The sequence below is a fragment of the Labeo rohita genome, chromosome 19 (genome assembly GCF_022985175.1).
Source record: "Labeo rohita strain BAU-BD-2019 chromosome 19, IGBB_LRoh.1.0, whole genome shotgun sequence".
Lineage (NCBI taxonomy): Eukaryota > Metazoa > Chordata > Actinopteri > Cypriniformes > Cyprinidae > Labeo > Labeo rohita.
In genome coordinates this window covers 34000574-34026577 of record NC_066887.1, presented here as the reverse complement: position 1 = coordinate 34026577, position 26004 = coordinate 34000574, and the positions used below count along the sequence as shown (strand labels likewise).

Below are 26004 nucleotides of genomic sequence, written 5' to 3'. Positions count from 1 at the left end.
ACTCCCCCCCCCCAAAAAAAACAAATAAAAAAAAAAAAAAATAAATAATAAAACAATAATAATATACATATACGCATACAAAAAACACACAAATAAAAAACACACACATAAATAAATAAATAACAAGAATAATAATATACATATACATACACACATACATATATATATATATACACACACACACACACACATAATAATAATAATAATATTATTATTATTATTATTATTATTATATACAGGGTTTTTTTTCTCAATTGTCTTTTTTTGGGGGGAGTAAATAAATTCAATCCACCTGCCAAAGGAAAAAAAAGCTCATTTTGCATAAAATACTTAACTTGAATAAATATTGCTTAAAATACTGATATATATTAAAATAAATTCAACCCAGCTGAAATATAAAATAAAAACATAAATACAAAAATATAAAATAACAAATACACTTCGAGAAGTTTCATATTTTGATTAAATATGCAAAATATTAAAAATAAGAATAGAAAAAAAAATGTTTTCTTGTTGTGAAGATATGCAGTCTGAGTGTTTTCCAAAACAATAAAAATGCATTTCATTTAGGTGATCCATTTTGCAGCACATTTTAATACCTCCAAAGTTTTATTTGGACTTTTTTTAAGTTTCCACAGTCAGACTAAACTCATTCACGCCAGATATGAGTCTGCATCGTCCATGGAAGCAAAATCCACTCGATTTGAGTCTCATTCAAAGTCCTAATGATTTAATTTACACCTCTTTCTTCTAAAAATACCACTGATGTCTTTGGCTCCTCTGAACGGCCGGGTTCCCCGCTGGGAAACAGTAACACGAGACGCACGCTGGGCGATTTCTCATGCACAATAGAGAGTCTCTGAACAATTATCACCAAACGCCGACGCACGTCTGAACACCAACACTGACTCAGAGTTATTCTTCACCATGAAACGCCGCTTGACATTTTACATCATTATCGCGATGCTTAAATTGGAGCACGGCAGCGTTTAAAAACAATGGTCTAATGTCGGCATCTAATCAGAAACGAACGAAAATACACACGTTTGCATTGATTTGGTGAGACTGTTGGCCTTTAACAAAATTCAATAAGTCCTTCTCTCCTTTTGTTGGCATGAGGCACAATTTAATGCTAAACACAGCTGCCAACACACCGGTAATTACCCAGGATGCACTGCACTGCGTGGCTAATTTATGGCCTTTGGGTGTGTTATACAGTACAAAACACAAGGGTCATTGAATTACACTCATACATTAAATACACACATGCACGAACATGCATACACAGAACTACTCATTATCTGCTTGCTTTCCTTCCTCATCTCACATCGTCATATAGTGTTTCCTCCTTATTTGGAGTCTTTAATTTAATGCAGAAACTAAAAACTACCATGCATATGAAATCTAAACTGAATTAGCATTGCATGTTGGATTACGTATTGCATTGCACTGACTAAACAACCTCATCTGATCATCAGAAACTAAATACACACTTGCTATCAGCATGCACACATTGTGCAAACACACTCATGAATAATTATGCTTTTGCAAGCATAAGGACAAGCTGTAACCAATGGGTTTTGCATGCACAACTTCAAAAACATCCTCAGAAGTCGTCTTCAGATGCGACTTGCGAGAGAGTAAAGACACCTGGAGGCACAAACTCGACACAACAAAAAGCAAAAGAAAGCCTGTCGGCGTTAAGAAACAAAGCATTCCTGACGCGTTTGAGGACGGAGCGGTTCTGACACGCCACGCGCTCAAATTACTGACAGCTGGAATGAGTGTTCACCTGAACACTGACCACAAAAACAACAGTAATCCTGATAGTTATGCTGCTAACGTCGTGCTAACGCTACTGGATTCAACTAGAGATCAAACGTTATTTAGGTGATTAGTTAAGGCTGGTAAGAGAATATATAATATATATATTATTAATATTATAACAGGATCACAATGGATTATATAATTATTTTTCACATAATATTTGTTATTTATATATTTATAAATTATTTATAATTATTATTATTTATTATTAATAAATTAATACATATTTACTTTATTATTCTGTACGGAATATCAAATAAAATTTGATTAGTAGGTTAGTAATGTGTGATTTTGTAAAAATGTAATACTTTATTATTCTGTATGTAATAATAAAAAAAATATATCAATGGATAATGATACAATTATTATTTGTAATGTAAAATTATTTATTTAACTGTTAAAAAATAATTATTTATAATTATTATTATTTATTATTAATAAATTATTTTTATATTTACTTTAGTATTCTAAATGGTATATATATATTTTATTACAATTACTAATTTAGCCAGTTTTATAGTTAAAATAGTTAAAAGTTAAAATAAAAAGTTAATAATAATTAGTAAATTAGTAATGAAATAAAATTTACCATATATAATTTACCATATATATATATATATATATATATACACTAATTACTAATTTAGTAATTTATATAGGTAAAATAGTTAAGTTAAAATATCTATTAAAAATTATTTTATACTTAATATTATGTATTATTATATACTTATAAATTAAGTATAATATATTAAGTATATATAATATATACTATATAATATACTACTACTTAACATATAATGTATTAATATATTACATAATTAATATTAATAATATATAATAAAATATACCATATATATATATATATATATATATATAAAAATAAATAAGTTAATTATTAAAATTATATATTATATAAATAGATGGATAGATTACACATTAAACAGAAATATACATTAAATATACATTGATTATAATTGTAAAAATTATAATTATTTATTGTATGTATATTTATTATATAATGTTAACATAAAATAGTAACACAACATTTCCTACATTATATATTTGAATAATTATTTTAATATTTAATATGTAATATAACTTATTATGCATTATAAGCATTAGCTGCAGTAATAGTGAATATTGCCTTTGCATATACTGTTTATAAATATCAGACTATCCACATCAAACTAATCAAAATCTGATGAATTAAATACATTAGTACATACTGAACGCTTTCGATGTGTTTCAAATACACAAATGCAAATCAGATTTTCGTCCAATGATGTGGCTGGAATCACTCACCCGCCTCTTTGCCCTCCGTTGCCCCCTGGTGCTCGTCCAGACGCAGGTCGCTCAGCAGGTGCTCCAGGATCTTATGGGGCGTCCCGGACACGACCACGTACCTGCGGGACAGAGCAGAAGAGGAAGAATCGGATGGGTACTCGTCCTCAGACGAGGAACACGTCGAACAGCTCCAGTGCTGCCTGTTAATAACATAACCATCATCCTCCTCATCATCCTCATCGTCGTCAATGTAACGAAAATGAGGAATGTCAAACGTGGGAATCTCATCCTCATCCTCCAGACTGTTGCTGTACTCCCAGTCTTCATCATCATAGTCATCCTCCTCTGCCTGCACCAGCGTGACGGGTCTGAGTTTCAGAAAAGTCTGTCGGTCCATTACAGGCACCCGCGTGCTGCGTCATGCCCGACACAGGGATCCGATCCCGGGCTGCAGGGACATTTGACTACCGGAAAACACTATCTATGCACACAAACACCACCTAGGAAGTCATGTTTACATGCACACACACGTTGTAGGCTGTAAATGATTCCTGCTCAAGCTGTTATGAGGAAGCAAACATGAGGAATTTGTTCGAGAGAGAGAGAGAGAGACACTGATTGGAGGAGGGACGCTGCTTAAGGATATGTAAATAAGGAGGAGGGGCTATACAAGGGGGCGTGGTCTCACCTCTTATCTCCGTCCTCGTCTTTGACACCTGCCGTTTGAGGAGATGCTGGATCTGATGGGACTCTCTGGAGAACTAGTACGTCCTGACCCCTCTCCTTCAGACAGACACGCACAACGCCCTCGCCCTGCGCCTGAGAGACCGACACGAAAACAAATCACTCACTGATTCACAGCAAAACAAACAAAGCATATAGTTGCATATCAAAATATGATGGTTATCTTAGTTAAATAGACATTAAAGGAATAGTTCACCCAAAAATAAGCATTCTGTCATCATTTAGACTGGCTATGTACTTTTATGGTGTTTTTATACGTTTCTGTCATTTCTGGACTTTCACTTAATGACCGACACCAAAAATGGGAAAAAAGACTAATGAACTTCAAAACATAATGGTCACCTTACTTAAATAGACACTGAAGAAATAGACAGTTCAATAAATGAACATCCTGTCATTATTTAGACTGGTTATGTGAACTGAATCAACTGAATCAATATTCGACTCAAAGGAATGAATCATTCTTAAATTATTCATAATTACTTCGCATTAACATGCTAAGAAAAACCAGGCCAAAAATCTATATCTTTAGTGAATACCAACATAAATTTGTCGCACAAGTCATATGAACTATTTTTATGGTGATTTTATGGCACATTTGGTCATTTATAGAGTTTGGCAGCAAAGCATCTGAGAGCCGAGAGCCAAATCACTTATTGATTCACAACTAAAAAAAAACAACACCACAATTACACATCAAAACACAATGGTTATCTTACTAAAATAAACATTAAAGAAATAGTTCAATTAGTCCTCAAATACTAGAAATTAATATTCTGTCATCATTTTGACTGGTTATGTAAACTGAATCAATATCAAAATCAAAATCGACTCAAAAGAATCAATCATTCATGAATTACGAATTAACTACTACTCATGAACATGCCAAGAAAACTAGGCCAAATATCACTATCTTTAGTGAATAGCAACATATTTCAACCTGCTTGTTGCACAAGTTATATTAACTATTTCTATGGTGCTTTTATGGCACATTTTGCCAAAGTGTCTGCGACAGAGAACTGAATCACTTACTGATTCACACCAAAAAAAAAAATAAAATAAATTACACATTAAAACACTTTTTTTTTTTTTTTTTTTTTTTTTTTTTTTACTTAAATAGACATTAAAGGAATAGTTCACTTAAAAAAATGGACATTCTGTCACCATTTAGACTGGTTATGTAAACTGAATCAACTCAAAAGAATGAATCAATCACAAATCATTCAAAACTACTCATGAACATGCTACGAAAACCCAGGGTGAATATCTATGAGAATAAGATCTTTAGTGAACAGTGACTTAAATTTCAACCTGTTTGTCACTTGAAGACTTGAAATAAAGTGCACAAGTCATATGAACTAGTTTCCTGCTGCTTTTATGATATGCTTCTCTCATTTCTGGGCTTTCACTTTTCTTACCAAAAATGAGGAAAAAAAGGCAAATAAATTTCAAAACTTGGTCATCTTACTTAGACACTGAAGAAATAGTTAATTCAAGCAATGAACATCCTGTCATCATTTAGACTGGTTATGTGAACTGAATCAACTGAATCAATATTTGACTCAAAAGAATGAATCATTCTTGAATTACCCATAATTACTTCTCATGAACATGCCAAGAAAAATTAGGCCAAATATTAAGCTTTTGAGCGAATAGCAACATACATTTCGACCTGTTTGTTTCACAAGTTATATGAACTATATTTTTGATGGCTTTATGCCACTTTTTTGACATTTATGGAGTTTGGCAATTGTGTTTTACACATCAAAACCCCTTTTTGTTTTTACTTAAATAGACATTAAAGGAATAGTTCACTTAAAAAAGACATGTAGACTGGCTATGTAAACTGAATCAACTCAAAAGAATGAATCAATCACAAATGATTCATAAATACTCATGAACATGCTACGAAAAACTATCAAGATCTTCAGTGAACAGTGACTTAAATTTCAACTCGTTTGTCACTTAAAGACTTGAAATAAAGCACACAAGCCAAATGAACTACTTTATGGTGTTTTTATGATATGTTTGTCATTTCTAGACTTTCACTTACTGACTAACACCAAAAGTGGGAAAAAAAGACAACTAAACTTCAAAACATAATGGTTATCTTACTTAAACAGACACTGAAGAAATAGATAATTTAAAAAAAATTAACATTCCTGTCATCACTTAGACTGGTTATGTGAGCTGAATCAACTGAATCAATATTCGACTAAAAGGAATGAATCATTCTTGAATTACTCATAATTAATTCTCATGAACATGCCAAGAAAAACTAGGCCAAATATTAATATATTCAGTGAATAGCAACATACATTTCAAACCGTTTGGCACACAAGTCATATGAACTATTTTTATGGTGATTTTATGGCAAATTTGGTCATTTGGCAGCAAAGCATCTGAGAGCCGAGAGTCAAATTAATTACTGATTCACAACAAAAACGAAAAAACAACAACTATACATCAAAACACAAGGGTTATCTTACTAGAACAGACATTAAAGAAAGATCAACATGTCTCTCATCAACATGTAGACTGGCTATGTAAACTGAATCAACTGAATCAAGAATGAATCAATTACAACTGATTCATAACTACTCATGAACATGCCATGAAGAACTAAAGTGAATATCAAGATCTTCAGTGAACAGTGACTTAAATTTCAACTCGTTTGTCACTTAAAGACTTGAAATAAAGCACACAAGCCATATGAATTATATTTATGGTGTTTGTATGATACGTTTCTGTAATTTCTGGACTTTCACTTACTGTCTGACACCGAAAATGGGAGAAAAAAGACAATTACACATCAAAACACAATGGTTATCTTACTTAAATAGACACTGAAGAAACACTTAATTCAAGAAATGAACATTCTGTCATCATTTAGACTGGCTATGTGAACTGAATCAACTGATTCAATATTCAACTCAGAAGAATGAATCATTTACGTACTTCTCATGAACATGCCAAGAAAAACTAGACCAAGTCAAAAGAACTATTTTTATGGTGGTGTTATGCTACTTTTTTTGTCATTTATGGAGTTTGGCAGCAAAGCATCTGAGAAACAAAGAACTGAATCTCTTACTGATTCACACCAAAAATGAAAAAAACAACACAATTACACATCAAAACACAAGTGCTATCTTACTTAAACAGACACTGGAGAAATATTTAATTCAAGATATGAACATTCTGTCATCTTTTGGATTGGCTGTGAACTGAATCAACTGATTCAATATTCGACTCAAAGGAATGAATCATTCTTGAATTACTCATAATTACTTCTCATTAACATGCTAAGAAAAACTAGGCCAAATATCAATATCTTCAGTGAATAGCAACATAAATTTCAAACTGTTTATCGCACAAGTCATATGAACTATTATGTTGCTTTTATGGCACATTTGTCATTTATGGAGTTTGGCAGCAAAACAACAAGAGACGAGAGCAAAATCATTTACTGATTGATACCAGAAATAAAAAAAAACAGCACAATTACACATCAAAACACAATGATTATCTTACTTAAAAAGACATTAAGGGAAGAGCTCACTCAAAAATAAACATTCTATCATCATTTTGACTGGCTATGCAAACTGAATCAACTGAATCAATCATAAATGATTCATAACTACTCATGAACATGCTAAGAACAACTAAAGTGAATATTGAGATCTTCAGTGAACAGCGACGTAAATTTCAACTTGTTTGTCACTGTGAAAGCTTGAAATAAAGTGCACAAGTCATATGAGCTACTTTTATGGAGTTTTTATGATACTTTCTTGTCATTTCTGGACAGCAATGTGCTTGACAGATGGAGAACCAAATGAAAAGCAAAACAATTACACCCCAAAACACAATGTTTACCTTCCTTAAACACAGAAGAAATAGTTCATTAAAAAACGTTAACATTCTGTCATCTTTTATACTGGCTATGTGAACTGAATCAATTCAAAAAATGAATCATTTATGAATTATAGTTCATGAACAATTCAAAAAGTAAAGCTCCATTAATTTTGAACTATTTCAAAACAGTATGCATGTCAATACTGGCATTCATATAGCATGTGGTAAAATATTGATTAAAATAGGACAAATGTTGATTCTGTACTTAAAAAGAAAAATGATTCCGTCAAAACAACACAAACTCTTCTATTAGAAACCGGTTCAGTCATAATCAATCAGGTTTACATGCAAATATATCACAGGTTGTATTTCGGTCACCAAATTCGACAAGTTTCCACATGCATTTCTATCACACTCAAACTCTCACTTTCAGTTTCAATTAAGCAGCACGTCATTAGGGAGAAACGAGAGTCATTACAGTCACAAATCACAACACTTCCCATAAACATATACAGCAAAAGAGTGTCACTGGGCACAAACCCAAAATCAAACTCCATCAAACACACAGAAACGCTTCATCAATTCCAAAACCATCCTAAATAAATGAACTTGAAATCAATTCTTGCTAAATGATCTGTGCATTCACAAATGAGTCGAACGGCTAAACAGCATTTCGGTCACAGATGATGTGTTTGCGTGCGTTTGCTCGCTTTCAGACGAGTCTGGACAGCAGCGTTTGAGGAAGATGAAAGGCAGGAAAGGATTAGGAATATCTGAGATGCCACACACACTCTCACACACACCTGCAGCACAGGTGAGATCCACAACACACATTCAGACGCACTGCGGTTTGATGCACAAAATATAGACGGTGCATCTGTGGCATCAGACGGCTTTGTGTTTGAAATCCGGCTCTTAGGATAATCTTCATGTGGGCTGCAGGTGCAAAAACTTACAAAAATACTATATACGAAATACTGTTAAAAAACATCTCTGATATATCTGACTCATCAGTGCACACCATTTTAGTAAATATAAGACTAACAGAAAAAAGGGTGCCTGTGCTCCATACAAAAATCTCACTGGATTATTATAATTAATGGCAAAATGAATGTTTAGAAATGTAAACTGATATTTCCTACTGACACACTACAGCAACAGACTGACTTTAAGCCATTTTTTACCTGGTGAAAATACTAGTGGCCTAAGACTTTTGCACAGTACTGATATATATATATATTGTACTTAACATGATGATATTTAATGACATATAGTCTTTTTTAATCACACCAATATAAAACAACATTTACCTGCATACTCTAACATTTAAATGTTTAGGATTTTTTTAAAGAAGTTTTTTCCTCACCAGAGCTTTATTTATTTAATTTAAATATACAGTAGAATCAGCAAAAAATTGTTTAATATTTTTACAATCTAAAATAGCTGTTTTCTATTGTAATATCTGTTAAAATGTCATTTATTTTTGTGATCAAAGCTGAATTTTTAGCATCATTACTCCAGTCTTCAGTGTCACATGATCCTTCAGAAATCATTCTGATATGCTGATTTGCTGCTTAAGAAACACTATTATTATTAGCAATATTCAAAACAGTGCTTTTTTTCTCTATTTTTTTTATAGAAATTAATACTTTTATTTATAGTGTTCTAAAAAAATCTATTTCAAATAAATGCAGTTCTTTTAAACTTTCTTTTCATCTGTGAATCCTGAAAAATAAAATGCATGTTTCCACAAAAATATTTGGGCAAAACAACTGCTTTTAACATTGATAATAATCAGAAATATTTTTGAGCAGCAAATCAGCATATTAGAATGATTTCTAAAGGATCGTGTGACACTGAAGACTGGAGTAATGATGCTGAAAATTCAGCTTTGACTCACAGGAATAAATTACATTTTAACATGTATTACAATAGAAAAGAGGTATAATAAATTGCAAAAAATATTTCAAAATTTTACTGCTTTTGCTGTACTTTGGATCAAATAAATGCAGGCTTGGCGAGCAGAAGAGACTTAAAAACATTAAAAATCTTACTGTTCAAAAACTATTTTTTTAAAAAAATACATCTTTTGCTCACCAAAGCTGCATTTATTTAATTAAAAATACAGAAAAAACAACAAAATTGTAAAAATATTTTTATAATTTAAAATAGCTGTTCTCTATTGTAATACATTTTTAAATATAATTTATTTCTGTGATCAAATCGGAATTTTCAGCATCATTACTCCAGTCTTCAGTGTCACATGATCCTTCAGAAATCATTCTAATATGCTGATTTGCTGCTCAAAATAACATTTCTGATTATTATCAGTGTTGAAAACAGGAATCTTTTGTCACATTATAAATGTCTTTACTGATTTTGATTAATTTAATGCATCCTTGATGAATAAACGTTTTAATTTTTATTAAAAAGAAGTGAAACTTTTAATTGGAAGTGTATATGTTTACAGTAATTTCGATGGAAATATATAAATATTAATATCAAAGCATGTTTTAAGCTATATATAAACATACTGTGCTAATAAATCACAATGACAGCAGGTAAATTTAGAAATGACATCAGTCCAGATGTCTGTAAATACTAGTGTCATGAATATGAACATCTGCAGTTTGAATCACAGAGACTCTCATGAAACAGATGTTTTGCGTGTCTGTGCTAAACGAGCATCCGCTGACGTGACTCATTCATTGATTAAAAACCTTCACAGGTGAAGAAGGTCATAAGCCCCGCCCACGTGTGCGAGTCTGTCTGTCTGAGAGCAGGTGGGCGGAGTCAGACAGGTGATGACATGCTGTAACACAGGACTCAAAAGTAGGTCATCTGAAGTCCTGCAAGGGTGTACATTTAACACGGTTTCGAAGGAAATGAGAATATGAGGTGTTGCATGAGAAAATATGTCCCAGAATAAAGACCTAAAGAAATTAAAATTTGAATTTTGTGGTTTAGTATATGTCAGCTTTGATCGAACGTTTGGAGCCAGTTTTTTATGTTTTTGAAAAAAGTCTCTTTTGCTCAGCAAGGCTACATTTATTTGGTTAAAAATACAGTAAAATCTGTAAAATTGTGAAATATTATTAGGATTTAAAATAACTGTTTTCTATTTGAATATATTGTACAATGTAATTTATTTCTGTGATCAAAGCTGAATTTTCAGCATCATTACTCCAGTCTTCAGTGTCACATGATCCTTCAGAAATCATTCTAATATGCTGATTTGCTGCTTAAGAAACATTATTATTATTATTATTATTATTATTATTATTATTATTATTATTATGTTTAAAACAGCTGAGTATAATTTTTTCAGATTTTTTTGATGAATAGAAAGAAATTGAAATAGAAATATTTTGTAACATTATAAATGTCTTTATCATCAATTTAGCATTCTTGCTAAATAAAAGTACTAATTTCTATAAAAAAATCTAGAAAAAATGTACTCAACTATTCTGAATATTCTTGAGCAGCAAATCAGCATATTAGAATGATTTCTGAAGGATCATGTGACAATAAAGACTGGAGCAATGATGCTAAAAATTCAGCTTTGATCACAGAAATAAATTATATTTTAACAGATATTCACATAGAAAACAGCTATTTTAGATTGTAAAAAAATATTAAACAATTTTTGCTGATTTTACTGTATTTTTAATCAAATAAATGCAGCTCTGGTGAGGAAAAAAAGTCTAATTAAAAAATATATAATTTTTTATATAGTAAAACTATTTCACAATATTATACTTTTTCTGTATTTTTGTGAGCAGAAGAGATTTATTAAAAAAAAAAAAAAACATTATAAATCTTACTGTCCAAAACCTTTTGACTGGATATATAAATTTAAATTTAAATTGCTCTTTTATGTCATTATAATGTTTCTCGTACTAAATTTAATCTGTGGTGCTTTTAAATAATCATTATGTCTCCTATTCCCAACAGGTTTCATCAGATTCCCATCACTTGTGCTGATTTTGGCAGCCGTGATATAAACTAAGCACTAGCAGCTATTTTAAACACAGAACAAGTCCTTCAAATATGTTCCAACCCGATGTCCTTTTCTCATTAAAAGAAAAAAGCAAGCATTTCATGCATTCAAAGTGAATGCATCCAGTGAAATGTAAGAAACGACCCCTGTGTGACAACAGCGCAATGGCCAGAGGCATCCAAACCCCAGACAAAATGTTCTGGAACACGTTCACTAAAACATACAACATCCGTCAGAAAACTCAGACGCGCACGATGTTTCCATCTCCGAACGACCTTCAGAGAGTCCAGAGTCTGCTGCCTGTGAGATCGTGTGCCGTGATTGGTCATTTCAGACGCTCTCCCGCAGAGCAAAGGATGCTGGGACGCCGCAGGAGTCGCCTGTCAATCACCAGACCGGCGGGACGGGAAACAGACGGATTATGCGCGACCAGACAGACACGAACGTGACCTCTGACCTAATAGAATTCGCCGTTACACAACCAGAATTCGAATTCCAAAAAAAACTCTGAAGATTCCAAAAATACCCCCTTCAGTTTGACCACAAATTATTCAAACCGGAACAAACATGGCATGTTTCCCAAACATTCCCGAAACGCTCCAAAGCAAGCGCGCATATCAGATCGCGTCTGCGCTGCTCCTCCCTGCGAATGTGTTTATAAAAAGCAACACTAATAAGATTAGATTTTACAGCAGTTATGTAATTCCACGGAAAAACACCTACATTAACAAACAGCAGGCCAGATGCTGCTGGGAAAAAATGTTGGCGATGCAAACGATAACAAACAGTTTATCTGCAGTGGCCGTGTCCCTCTCAAGCCTTTCCAACATCAGCACGCCGAGCGCTGCTTTTATGTGCGCGCATATTTAAATGTCAGTGCGTGATAAATATATTTTTTCCATCTTGAAGCTGGCAGTGAGAGCATTATGTAACAGAAGTGCTACATTGTGAATGTCTAAATGAGTCTCACAGGAACTGCAGGGACATTAAAAAATAATGAATCTGGTCTAAAGATGCAACAGGAAGGTCAATTATGCCGTTCGGCGTCATTTTTGACCACAGAATAATGAGATTGGGCAAGTATTTCAGAGATAATGAGGGTTTACAGCTCAACCAGTACCAGCAGCTAAACCAGATTATATCATAACCACATCAGATCACAGACCTTCCCATCCTCCAGTTCCTGTAGGAAAACCCCATGCCTGGTTCTCCAGGATGTTTGCTCATCACCTGATCGCCCTCTGCTTTTTTCTTCCTCTCAGTCTTATGTTTAGATTCATGCATTTGGCAGATGTTTTATTGCAAGCATTCAGGGTTTGCATTTTATCAGTTCAGTGGAAATCAAACCCATGATCTCAATGCTTTCTTGAAATTTTATAAACCTGTCTTTATCAAAGCTAAAAATATTCCTTTTTACAATAAATAAACAAACAAATGAATAAATATTACCTGGTCTAATTCTAATTAAAATGAAAAGTAAAAATATAACAGTTAATGCTAAATAAAAATATGAATACATACTGTAATAGTATATAAATAATGCAGAAACATATAAAATATAAATATTAGATAAAAACCTAAAGTTTAAAATTGAAACTGGAGACAAATAAAAATAATAAAAATTAATTAAAAATATGAATAAACATTATAATATATAAACAACACAAAATTATTAATTATTATTTAAAAACCAAAATTAAAGCTAAATAGAAATGTTTAAAAATAAATTATAATAATGATTATATAATAAAATCACATAACAAAATAACTAAAAAATAATAGTAAAATTAAAACAAAACAAAAATAGCCCATTCAAATGATATTAAATATTATTTAATACTATAAAAGCATATAAACAATACTAAATTAACATTGATATTTATACAAAATTATAGTTAAATAAAAATATTTTTTTAAAAAAACTAATAAAAATGACTAAAGCACATAAAAGTACTAAATAAACAAATTAAAATGAAAACCAAAAATACAAAAATCAAAGCTAATTCAAAATATGAATAAACAGGATAATACATAAACAACACTAAATTATGAATTATTATTTAAACACCAAAATTAAAGTTAAATAGAAATATACATAAAAAAATGATAAAAGCATATAACAAAATAACTAAAACTTAAATAAATAATATAACAATTAAAACAAAATATAAACTGGCTATTTAAATTTTATTAAATATTAATAAATATTGTAACAGCATATAAAAATACTAAATTAACACTGATATTTATACACAAAATTAAAGTTAAATAAAAATTTTAAAAACTAGTAAAAATGTCAAAAACAAATAAAAGTACTAAAATAAACTCAAATTAAAATGAAAACTTTATCAAACCTAAAATGTTCCCCTTTACACATCGACCAAAAACAAATAAACAAATTAAAAAAAAATAAAATAAAATGACCTGGTCTGCACAGAATTTAAAAAACAAAATCTTTAAAAATGGTTTAAAAAAAATAATAATTTAATGTTAAATGGGATCTTTAGAAAATCTCATTAATATTTTTAACAATATAATATTGTGAATATGATAGTATATTCATTTGTGTTTTTATACATCAATTTTTGACATTCCAACATATGTTTTAGGTTTTTATTGTTTAATTACTTTTTATTTTGCAAGGATCCATTATAAAACATTAATGATGCTGGAATCATACTGCATTAAAATGTTACAATTTATATTAGAAAATATTACTGAATATTACATAGAATGTTACAATATATTATAAACATTGTATCGCATTACATTAATGCATATAATGTTACAAAAGATTTCCATTTTAAATAAATGCTGTTCTTTTGAACTTTCTATTCATCTGTGAATCCAGAAAAATAAAATGTCACAGTCTGCACAAAAAAACTGGACAGCACAACTGTTTTCAACACTGATAATAATCAGAAATGTTTCTTGAGCAGCAAATCAGCATATTAGAATGATTTCTGAATGATCATGTGACTCTGAGGACTGGAGGAATGATGCAGAAAATTCAGGTTTGATCACAGAAATAAATTCGATTTTAACAGATATTCACATAGAAAACAGCTATTTTAAATTGCAATAATATTTCACAATTTTACAGTATTTTTAATCAAATAAATGCAGCCTTGGACTTCAACTGCAGCTTTAAATGCTTTTTTTTTTTCCCAAAGCTTCATATGCAAAACTTTGGGGAGAAGTTTTTTTCCTAAGAAAGCGTCAGTAGCTTGAGCGGTTGCGTTAAACTACAGACCGCATTGCTCTGTTAATGACAGTGTGTGCTGCATTTGTGCAGGATCAGCGGGACAGAGGTGTGTGTTTAAGGTCTCCACCTGTCCTGCGGGTCAGGGGTTGATATTTGTTCTCACGCTGGGTGGAGAACGAGACCAGAGACCTCGCTGACGTACAGCGCTTAGCGAAGAGAGGACAGGAAAGGCGAGAGGAAGCACTCAGTGTTCCCTTCCTGCGTTTCTGCACAGAGAGCGATAGTGTGTGTTTCCTTAATTACACCAGAAAGTTGCACAGAAAACACCCATGAACCTGGAGCAACCAAAGGACACGATCTTTACTCTAAACAATACAACAGGAGCGAAACACAGCAAACAAACTCCACCTAAAGTCACAGCACAAGCGCCGCTCTCCGTAAGGAAATCCCGTTATATAACTGTGGGAATGATTTCATTATAAAGGCTGCATGGAGATCTTTTTAGGAAAGAGATGGATGATTTAGTCTCTTATTCAGGAATTGGCTTTCTGTGAGTCTTTGTAAGCAAAACTGGAGTCTCAGCGTCTCCACATCATCCTGGTTTATGTAAGATCAAAACCACACACTTATGAAGAGGGAAACGTAACAATGCAACACTTCTGTCCAAATCAAACATCAGATGTATTATGTCAGTCCAGTAAGACCGTGAGGGATCTGGAAAACTTTACCACTATTAAAAGACACGGAGAACATGATGTTTATGAAAAGCATTTTGTAATTGTTTTCAACCAAAAGATATAGATATAAAATAGCATCAGTATTGACCGTTTACATATTAGAGATTCTTTACTAATACTGAACCTAAATCTATTAAAAATTATTTTTGTTAACTGAAAAAAATTAAATAAAAAAAAATATATAAATACTGGATGAAAAACCTACATTTAAAGCTCAAAATTAAGCAAAAATGAGCCGTGTTGTACTGGCAATTAATTGGAATAAAATAAGTTTAAGATAAAATAGTAAAATTTGTAAAAAGCAAACTGAAAATATACAACTAAAAGGCTAATACATAAACAACACTAAAATATAAAATATCATTTAAACAAAATTAAAGTTCAATTGATGTATTTTAATGCAATGATAAAAGCACTTAATGAAATCACTAAAACTTAAAATATTATTAAAATTAAAACAAAAAACAAAAAGCTATTCAATTTATATTAAATATTAATATACATATAAGAGTATCTAAACAATACTAAATTAACACTGATATTTATAAACAAAATTAAAGTTAAATAAAATATAAAAACTAATAAAAATGACAAGAGAACATAAAATTACTAAAATAAATTTAATTTAAAAAAAATAAAAAACAAAAATATAATCTAATTAAAATATATATATAAACACTGTAATAATACATGATACAGACTAAATTATTAATTATTATTTAAACAAATTAAACCTAAATATAAATTTTTTTAAAAACTAATATTATAAAATTGCATAATAAAATTACAAAAACAAAACAAAAACAAAAATAGGAAATTTTAATTATAGTAAATTTTAATAAATATTGTAATAGCATCTAAACAAAAGCACACAAAAAAAAGTACACAAAAGTTAAATGAAAATACAAAAAAACTAATGAATGTTACAATTTTTAAAAAATAAAAGACAGTTTAAAATATGATTACTAATAGTATACAAATAATACTAAAATTACACTGATATTTATACACCAAAATTAACGCTAAAAAGATTTTTTTTTTTTAATTTTTAAAAAAAAATTAAATTTTAATTAAAATTAAAACTGAAAATATAAAAATAAAAGCTAATTCAAAATAAAAAATTATTTGTAAATGTTTTGTGTAATTTATACACAAAATTAATGTGAAATAAAAATACAAAAAACTAATAAAAATGTCAAAAGCACATAAAATTACTAAAACAAAAATTAAACTGAAAATACACAAATAATAGCTAATTCAAAATACAAATAAATACTAATAGTATATAAATAATACTAAAATTACAATGATATTTATACACCAAAATGAATGCTTAATAAAAAAAAAAAAAAAAAAAAAAAAAAAAAAAAAAAAATCTAACAAACAACAAAAGCTCAATTTTAATTAAATTTTAATTAAAATTTAAATTGAAAATATAAAAATAAATGCTAATTCAAAATAAATAGAAATACTAATAATATTAATATAAATAATAATAAATAATACTAAAATTACAATGCTATTCATACACCAAAATTAATGCTAGATAAAACTAACAAACAAAATAAGCACATTTTAATTTAATTTAAATTGAAAATATAAAAATAAATGCTAATTAAAAATAAATAGAAATACTAATAAAACTAATATAACTAATAATAAATAATACAAAAATTACACTGATATTTATACGCCAAAATTAAAAAATGAAATGTTAAAAGAAATGTTAGAAAATAAAAATGACAAAAGCTCATAGCAAATTTACTCAATTGAAAACTAGAACTATAAAAATAAAAGCTAATTAAAAATATTGATACATACTATGAAAACATTAAGACATACTATACTATGAAATTACAAAAGCACATCAAATTACTAAAATAAACTAAAATTAAAATGAAAACTGAAAATAATAAAATAAAAGCTGATTCAAAATATGAATAAATACTAATAGTATATAAATTATACTAAAATTACACTGGTATTTATACACCAAAATTAACACTAAACGAAAAAAAACTAATATAAACAACATGAGCACAACATTTTAATTAAAAATTAATTTAAAATGAAAATTGAAAATATAAAAATAAATGCATAAATTCATAATTCGTATATATATATAATAATAAAATAATACTGATATTTATACACCAAAATTAAAGCTAAATACAAATGTTAAATATAACACAAATAAAAATGACAAAAGCACATTGCAAATTTCTTAAATTAAAAAGTAAAAATACAAAAATAAAAGCGAAATAAAAATATGAATAAATACTACAATATATAAACAATAGTAAATTAACACTGATATTAATACAAAAAAATTAAAACTCTAAGAAACAAATGACAAAAGCAACTAAATTGAAAACTAAAAATATAAAATTAAAAGCTAATTAAAAATATGAACACATACTACATTACAGTATATAAATAACACTAAAGTAACACTGATATTTAAGTACTGCATTTAAAATAACTGATAAATTTATTGTTACATTGTTTGTAACAGAATATGTAAATGAACACACTGCTACTTTATGGATACATTTAACCAGCACCTGTAACCCTACATAGCACGTCACTATGGCAACCACATTACGGAAAGGGCTCAATGACAGGAAGTGAGATGGGCCACACCTTCAGCCGTGTGATTTTTGAGCGTTAGTGATTACAGAGCAGCAATTCAACACCACATCACACATTCACGAACATGAGCCGGTGTAGCCTAAACAACTGAACGACTATAGACTTCCTTGAAGTGATGCATTTCTGATAAAGGGGCGGGGCTTGGTGTTAAATGAGGCGGGGCTTGATTTCAATCATCAGGAGTTGATTAGATCATGAAGAGTGGGCGTTTATCAAAAGATCAAAGTAAGAGATGAATGCTGGAGACTGATGCTTGTGTAAAACAAGCCACAAACGCTCATATGCGTCCCGAGGTTCGTTCATACAGCTTATGAGAGACATTAGTAACGAGAAATGTTTAATTGGAGAAATGAGGACTCCCTGCGACTCCAAACAGAGACAGAGACAGAGACAGAGAGATGACAAACTGAGCTCCATCCTCAGACAAGTCGAGCCACGCTGATGCATGAATGAGGCTCAGGTTACGCTGTGATTTACTAAAGACCCTGAGACGCGTCAAACACTGACAAACCCATCACACAGACTCACACAGACAACAATCAGCTCAGACGCTACACTCCTCAAAACACAGATCCTTCACTGGATCATTTTTAGGTTTTTGAGGTGCTTATGGTTTGTTGGAGTTTTGCTGTTGCAGTACAGGTTCTTCAGAGACTGATGATCAATTTGATCAATACTTAAAAAAAACAAATAAATAAATAAATACAATTTTTGTATTTTTTGTATTTTTGTAAATAATGTTCATAAATACAATGCTGTAAATAATAATAATAACAATAATAATAAAACTATATCTTATTATTATTACCACAAACATACTGCAATTAATTATTTTGCAAAATAAATTTTCATGAATACATTGAAGTAAATAATAATATAACTGCAGGATATTTTATTATTATAGAAAATATATATTGTAAATATATATATATATATATACACATATATATACACACATATACATATACATATACATATACATATATATATATATATATCTATATATATCAAATTAATTAATTGGAGTATTATTATTATCTACATAATAATAATAATAATAATAATAATAATAATAATAATAATAATAATAATAATAATAATAATAATATTATATATATATATATATATATATATATATAATGATAATTACTATTATTATGGCAATAATAATACTCCAATTAACTGATTTGCAAAATAAATTAGCATCATTATTATAACTGTACAATTTCATTATTTACACATTTATTATTATTATTATTATTATTACTACTACTATTACTGAAAATATATGTTAAATATTTATGCAAAAAAAGTATGAATACAAAGCTGTAAATAATAATAATAATAATAATAATAATAATAATAATAACAACAATATAACTATTTTAATTATATATATATATATATATATATATATATATATATATATATATTATTAATATTATTATTACTGCAAATATATTAAAAATAATTATTTTTCAAATACATTTTCATGAATAATGGAGTAAATAGTATAACTGCAAGCTATTTTTATTATTATTATTGAAAATATATTGTAATGACTTACAATATAATTGCAAAATAATTTACATGATTGCAATGGTGTAAATACTACTACTACTACTACTACTACTACTAATAATAATAATAAAATAAATAAATAAATAATAATAATAATAATAATAATAATAATAATAATAATATATATTGCGATGAAGTATTATGCAAAATAAATTTGCATGAATAAAATGGTCTAAACAATAATAATAATAACAGCAATATAACTATAGCTATACTGTATTATTACTGCAAACAATTATTTTGCCAAATACATTTGCATCAATACAATGTTGCAAATATAATAATTAATAATAATAATAATAATAATAATAATAATAATAATAATAATAATAATAATAATAATACAACTATAGCATAGTATTATTATTGCACTTATTGCACATATTTAATTTATTGATTTTGCAAAGCAAATTTGCATAAATACAATAGTGTACATAACAACAACAACAATAATAATAATAATAACAATAATAATAATAACAACAATAACAAATGTCTTACTTTTATCATTACTATTATTAAATGTATATTAATAGTAAAATATTCCCAATTAATATTATATACTTATACACTGCTGTAGCATAATTATTTAACTATAACTGTACCAAAATCCCACAAATTAAAATCAGTTATTAAAGACTTGCGTAAATGATCAGTAAATATATAATAAATGGTCTTTATGTAACCTTAAAATTGTTCTCCTGTGACATCAGCTTATAAAACTCACAACTTTTTCCATGAGCAAACAGGACTCCAAAAGTTTTAGAAACACCTCAACAGGTTGACACGGTGAGTTTCCTCACCTGACCTCCTAATGTGACCCCTGACCTGCTGTTGCCATGCCAACAGGCTCAGGTGCAAGTAAGGACCGTCCTACCTGAGCGGAGCGATCCGGGAGCCGGTAGTTCTGGTTCTGGAGGAAGCGATAGCCGTCTTTGGCCAGACGCTGGACCATCTCCAGCCGCGAGAAGTCATCCGGAGCCCGGAGAGCGCAGACGCCCGCCTGCTGCAGGGTCGGAGGGAGAGAAAACAGATACTTTAATCCACAACCCCACGACATCACGCACGCCACAGACACAGCCGCGGGACGCAGTCCAGACACGCGGGTTTGACGACGCCGGGAGTTACTGGGAGAAACACGGAGAGCAGCGATCCATCCTCTCACTCATTCATCTGTGTGAGTTTCCTCTGGAAGAAACTCTAAACGCATGTGTGAGTGTGTTTGAAAGAGAGAGGGAGGGGTGTGAGTGTGGCTCCGCCCACATGGAGGTGGGGACAGATGATTGACAGTACCTACGGTGCACCTCAGTGAAAGAGAGACTTTGAGTTTGAGACTTTGATTCACTTCCAATTTCATTTGTTTGTCATTTGTTCACATTATTTATTAATTACTTAAAGTAACAGGTTGTAAAAAAAACAACAACTTCGAAACCAATTCTGCATTTTATCATTAACTATAGCTAAAACAAACGAAAACTATTAAAAACATTTTTGTTAACTGAGATAAAGCTAATATAAAATATTAAAATAAATGAAAACCTTCAATGAAAATAAAAAGTTGCCCTGGCAATTAAATAAAATAAAAAATAAAAGGTGGAATAAACAAAAACTCAAACTAAACTGAAAACTAAACCTGAAATAAAAATAAATTACACTTAAATAGTAATATTTAAAACAAAAATAATAATGAAATAAAACTAAAATTAAAATAAACACTAAAAATATAAAATAAAAGCTCACTTAAAATATTTTGTGTTTAATCTGTATTGTACATGTTTATTTGTATTGATAAAAATAATATATGTAAAACAAATATACTAATGCAAAACACCTGAAATAAAACTAAACATAAAACTAATAAAAATAAATTAAACTTAACTAGCAATATTTAATGATGATAATGATAATAATAATAATAATAATAATAATAATAAAAATGACAAAAGCACAAAATGAAACTAAAATTAAAGCTGAAAATATTAAAATAAGAGCTAATTTAAAATATTTACAAAACTACAACAGTAGCTTGTGTTGTGTTTATTCTGTATTGTACATGTTTATTTGTATTGATAAAAATTATGTATGTAAAACAAATATACTAATGCAAAAAAATAAAATAAAACCAAACATAAAACTCAAAAATAAATTAAACCTAGCTAGTAATATTTAAAAAATTAAGAATAAAAATGACAAAAGCACCAAATTAGTAAAAATTAAATTTAAATTAAAACTGAAAATACAAAAATAAAAGCAAATTTAAAATATTAATATAACTAAAACAATAGCATGTTTTGTGTTTATTCTGTACTGTATATTTGTATTTGTATTGATAAAAATAATGTACGTAAAACAAATATACTAATGCAAAAAAACTAAAATAAAACTAAATATAAAGCAAAATAAATAAATAAATAAATTAAACCTAGCTAGTAATATTAAAAAAAAAATAATAATAATAAACATGACAAAGGCACAAAATTACTAAAACGTCAATTAAAATTAAAACTGAAAATACAAAAATAAAAGCTAATTTAGAATACTAATAAAACTACAATATTAGTTTTTGCAGTTTATTTTGTATTGTAAATTTTTATGTGCATTGATTCAAAACTGTATGTAAAAATATATACCAATAAAAAGCTGAACTAAAACTGGACATAAATTAAACTAGTACTATTAAAAAATTAACAATAAAAATTACAAAAGCACAAAATTAAATTAAAATTAAAGCTAAAAATATAAAAATAAAAGCCAGTTTAAAAATATTAATAAAACTACAAAAGTAGCTTGTGTTGTATTTTTGTATTGTATATTTTTATTTTTATTGATAAAAATAATGTACATAAAACAAATATACTAATGCAAAAAACTAAAATAAAAATTAAACCTAGCTAGTAATACTTAAAATAATAATAATAATAATACAATTACAAAAGCACAAAATTACAATAATAATAAAAATGACAAAAGCACAAAATTACTCAACACTGAATTAAAATTAAAACTGAAAACATAAAAATAAAAGATAATTTAAAATATTAATAAAACTACAACAATAGCATGTGTGGTGTTTTTTTCTGTATTGTACATTTTTATTTGTATTGATAAAAATAAATGTATGTAAAACAAATATATTAATGCAAAAAACTAAAATAAAACTAAATATAAAAAAAATTAAACCTAGCTAATAATATTTAAAAAATGTATAATAATAAACATGACAAAGGCACAAAATTACTAAAAAATTATTTAAATTAAAAATATAAAAAAAAAACCTTAACTAAAACTAGACATAAATTAAACTAGTACTATTAAAAAATAATAATAATAAAAATGACAAAAGCACAAAATTACAAAAAAACAAAACAAATCTGACAAGATAAAAAAAAGTTAATTTCAAATATTAATAAACCTATAATAGTATATTATGTTGTGTTTATTTTAAATACGATAAAAAATACTGTACAAAAAACAAATAAAGTAAAACTTTAAAGCTATATAGAAATAAAAACTAAAAAACTAAATAAAATAAAAATAAATAAATGACAAAAAGCATGTAACAAAATTACTAAAACAAACCAAAATTAAAAGAAAAATGAAAATATAAAAAAGCTAATTTAAAATATTAATATAATACAACTAAAAATAGTATATAAATAATACTAAATACTAAAAGAAAACAATTCTCAGAAATTGTATAAATTAAAAAATGTTTTAAAAATGTTTAATATAGTCTTTTTCTGTGCTTTTTAGTATTTTATTGTAAATCCGAATAATTATGACAATAAAGCTTTGTCTCAATTTTTTTGAGAAACCAGCGTTTTAAAAATTATTTGTTTATTGAAATAGAGTTGAAATAGATAAAATATAAATATTATTATTATTAGATTTACATTTTAAAAACTTTTGGCAACTAAAATACATATGTTAAAATACTAAAATTAAAATTAAAATAAATTAAATCCATGTAGAAAACAAAAAAAATAAATAAAAATGACAAAAACACATTAAAAGTGACAAAAACATAAAATTAAAATGAAAACTGAAAATATAAAAATCTAAAACTAACTAAAACAAAATGTAGAGGACTATAAAAACAGTGTCGGTAGTGAAAGCAAAAGCGCTGCGAGTGAAACAATGGGCTTTTAAAACCGTAATCCTAAAAAACACACACACATGCACTATCACACACACAGATAAAGCTCGTTTCTCTCAGTTATCAGAGTCCGGCTGACCAGCGTGTTTATTTACTCAGTGCTGTGTTTGGATTGGCCCAAAACCACCACAGGTTTCCTGTGAGCTAAACCGCATTCCCACAAAACCATCCCAGACCGGACCAAACCAAAACAGACCCACAGCGCTGTGAAAATACGGCCGACTGCCATTCAGAACAACAGAGACGCTGCCTTCATGAATATGTGATGATAAACTCTGTGCTCCTTCAGCACAGATACACTGAGGTAATAGTGATGCAGCTGAAATATTCATTCACGACGATCACGTGACCAAACACAACATCGTACTACACCGTAATTAGAGACAACAGCTACTTCAGAGACCACAATTAAGATTGTGATAATATCCTTAGCAGCAATCTCATTTTTCCTTCAGTGTTCTTTGAAAATGAAAACTTGAACTTGAACAATAACGCAAAGTAAAAAAAACAATTAAATTATTATTATATTTTAAAAAAAACGTATCATTTACTTATAATTTATGTTTTTTTTATCATTATTTATTTATTTAATTAATTAATTTTAAATGTGTAATTTTTATAATAATATTAAAACAATAAATTGCATAAAAACATTTAATATTTAACAAACTTGTGCAACATCCATACAAACTAAAAAATAATTAATACAATAAACATGAAATTAAATTATTTTTTTTTATTATTATTACTTATTTTATTTATTTGAAATTCGTAATTTTTATAATAATATTAAAACAATAAATTGCTTTACTGTTTTATAAATAAACAATATTAAAAATAATATCTAACAAATTTGTGCAACATCCATGCAAACTAAAAGGAATTAATAGAATAACATACAGCTCATGCTATATATAAAAATAGTTTCTGTACCAATGCAACTTGAGGGTTTAACTAAAATAAATGAAAATAAAAATAATTAAAATAACTTAAAAATAAAATAAAATCAATTAAACTATTTAAAAAATGAAATGACTTATTATTTATTTATTTATTTATTTTATTTTATTTCATTTATTTTAAATTTGTAATTTTTATAACAATATTAAAACAATAAATTGTATAAACACTTAATATTTAACAAACCTGTGCAACATCCATGCAAACTAAAAGGAATTAATACAATAACATACAGCTCATGCTATATATAAAAATAGTTTCTGTGCCAATGCAACTTGAGGGTTTAACTGAAAATAAATGAAAGTAAAAATTATTTAAATAATTTAAAAATAAAATAAATTAAATTAAATTATTTAAAAAATGCATCTAAATTACTTACAATTTATTTATTTATTTATTTATTTATTTATTTATTTATTTATATTATTTTATTTATTTTACATTTGTAATTTTTATAATTATATTTATAATAACAACACTGCATGAATTAAAAATGTATTTATTTTTTAACAAAATTTAAAAAGTTGTGTAAACTGTCAAGAACTAATGCAGAAAATATTCATTAAAAATATAAATTAATTATTTTTACATAACATTTATTCATATGTAATATTTACAATGATATTCATTTAAAATGTAAAATTAAAAAAAAAAAAATAAACAAATATATTTATTAAATATTTAATTAAATCATTTTACATTATAACTGCATCACCTGCAATACTGCATGAAAATAAAAAATATATTTATATAAAATAAATAATAATACAAACTTTGAAAACAAAAAAAAGAATTATATTAATTAAAAAAATAATTAAAATAATGATTTTTACATTATACTTTTATATGTATATTTAAAAAAAGAAATATAAATAAATATATTAATTAAAAACGTAATTAAATGAATTATTTTACATTAGAACCGGATCACCCTGCAATACTGCATGGAAATAAAAATATTTATTTAAAATAAATAATACAAACTTTAAAAAATACACAAATTAAA

General features: G+C 27.9%; 1 protein-coding gene across 1 annotated transcript in view; it reads right to left on the bottom strand.

The window, feature by feature from the left end:
• The window catches only part of rapgef5a (Rap guanine nucleotide exchange factor (GEF) 5a), an 83994-nt gene that overhangs the window by 19885 nt on the left and 38105 nt on the right, over positions 1-26004 (bottom strand). The window contains exons 9-11 of the mRNA XM_051136333.1: positions 20760-20888; positions 3800-3930; positions 3130-3527 (exon numbers count right to left, since the gene is read on the bottom strand). Of these exons, the coding sequence (XP_050992290.1) occupies positions 3130-3527; positions 3800-3930; positions 20760-20888 (658 nt within the window). The remainder of the gene's footprint in view (positions 1-3129; positions 3528-3799; positions 3931-20759; positions 20889-26004) is intronic.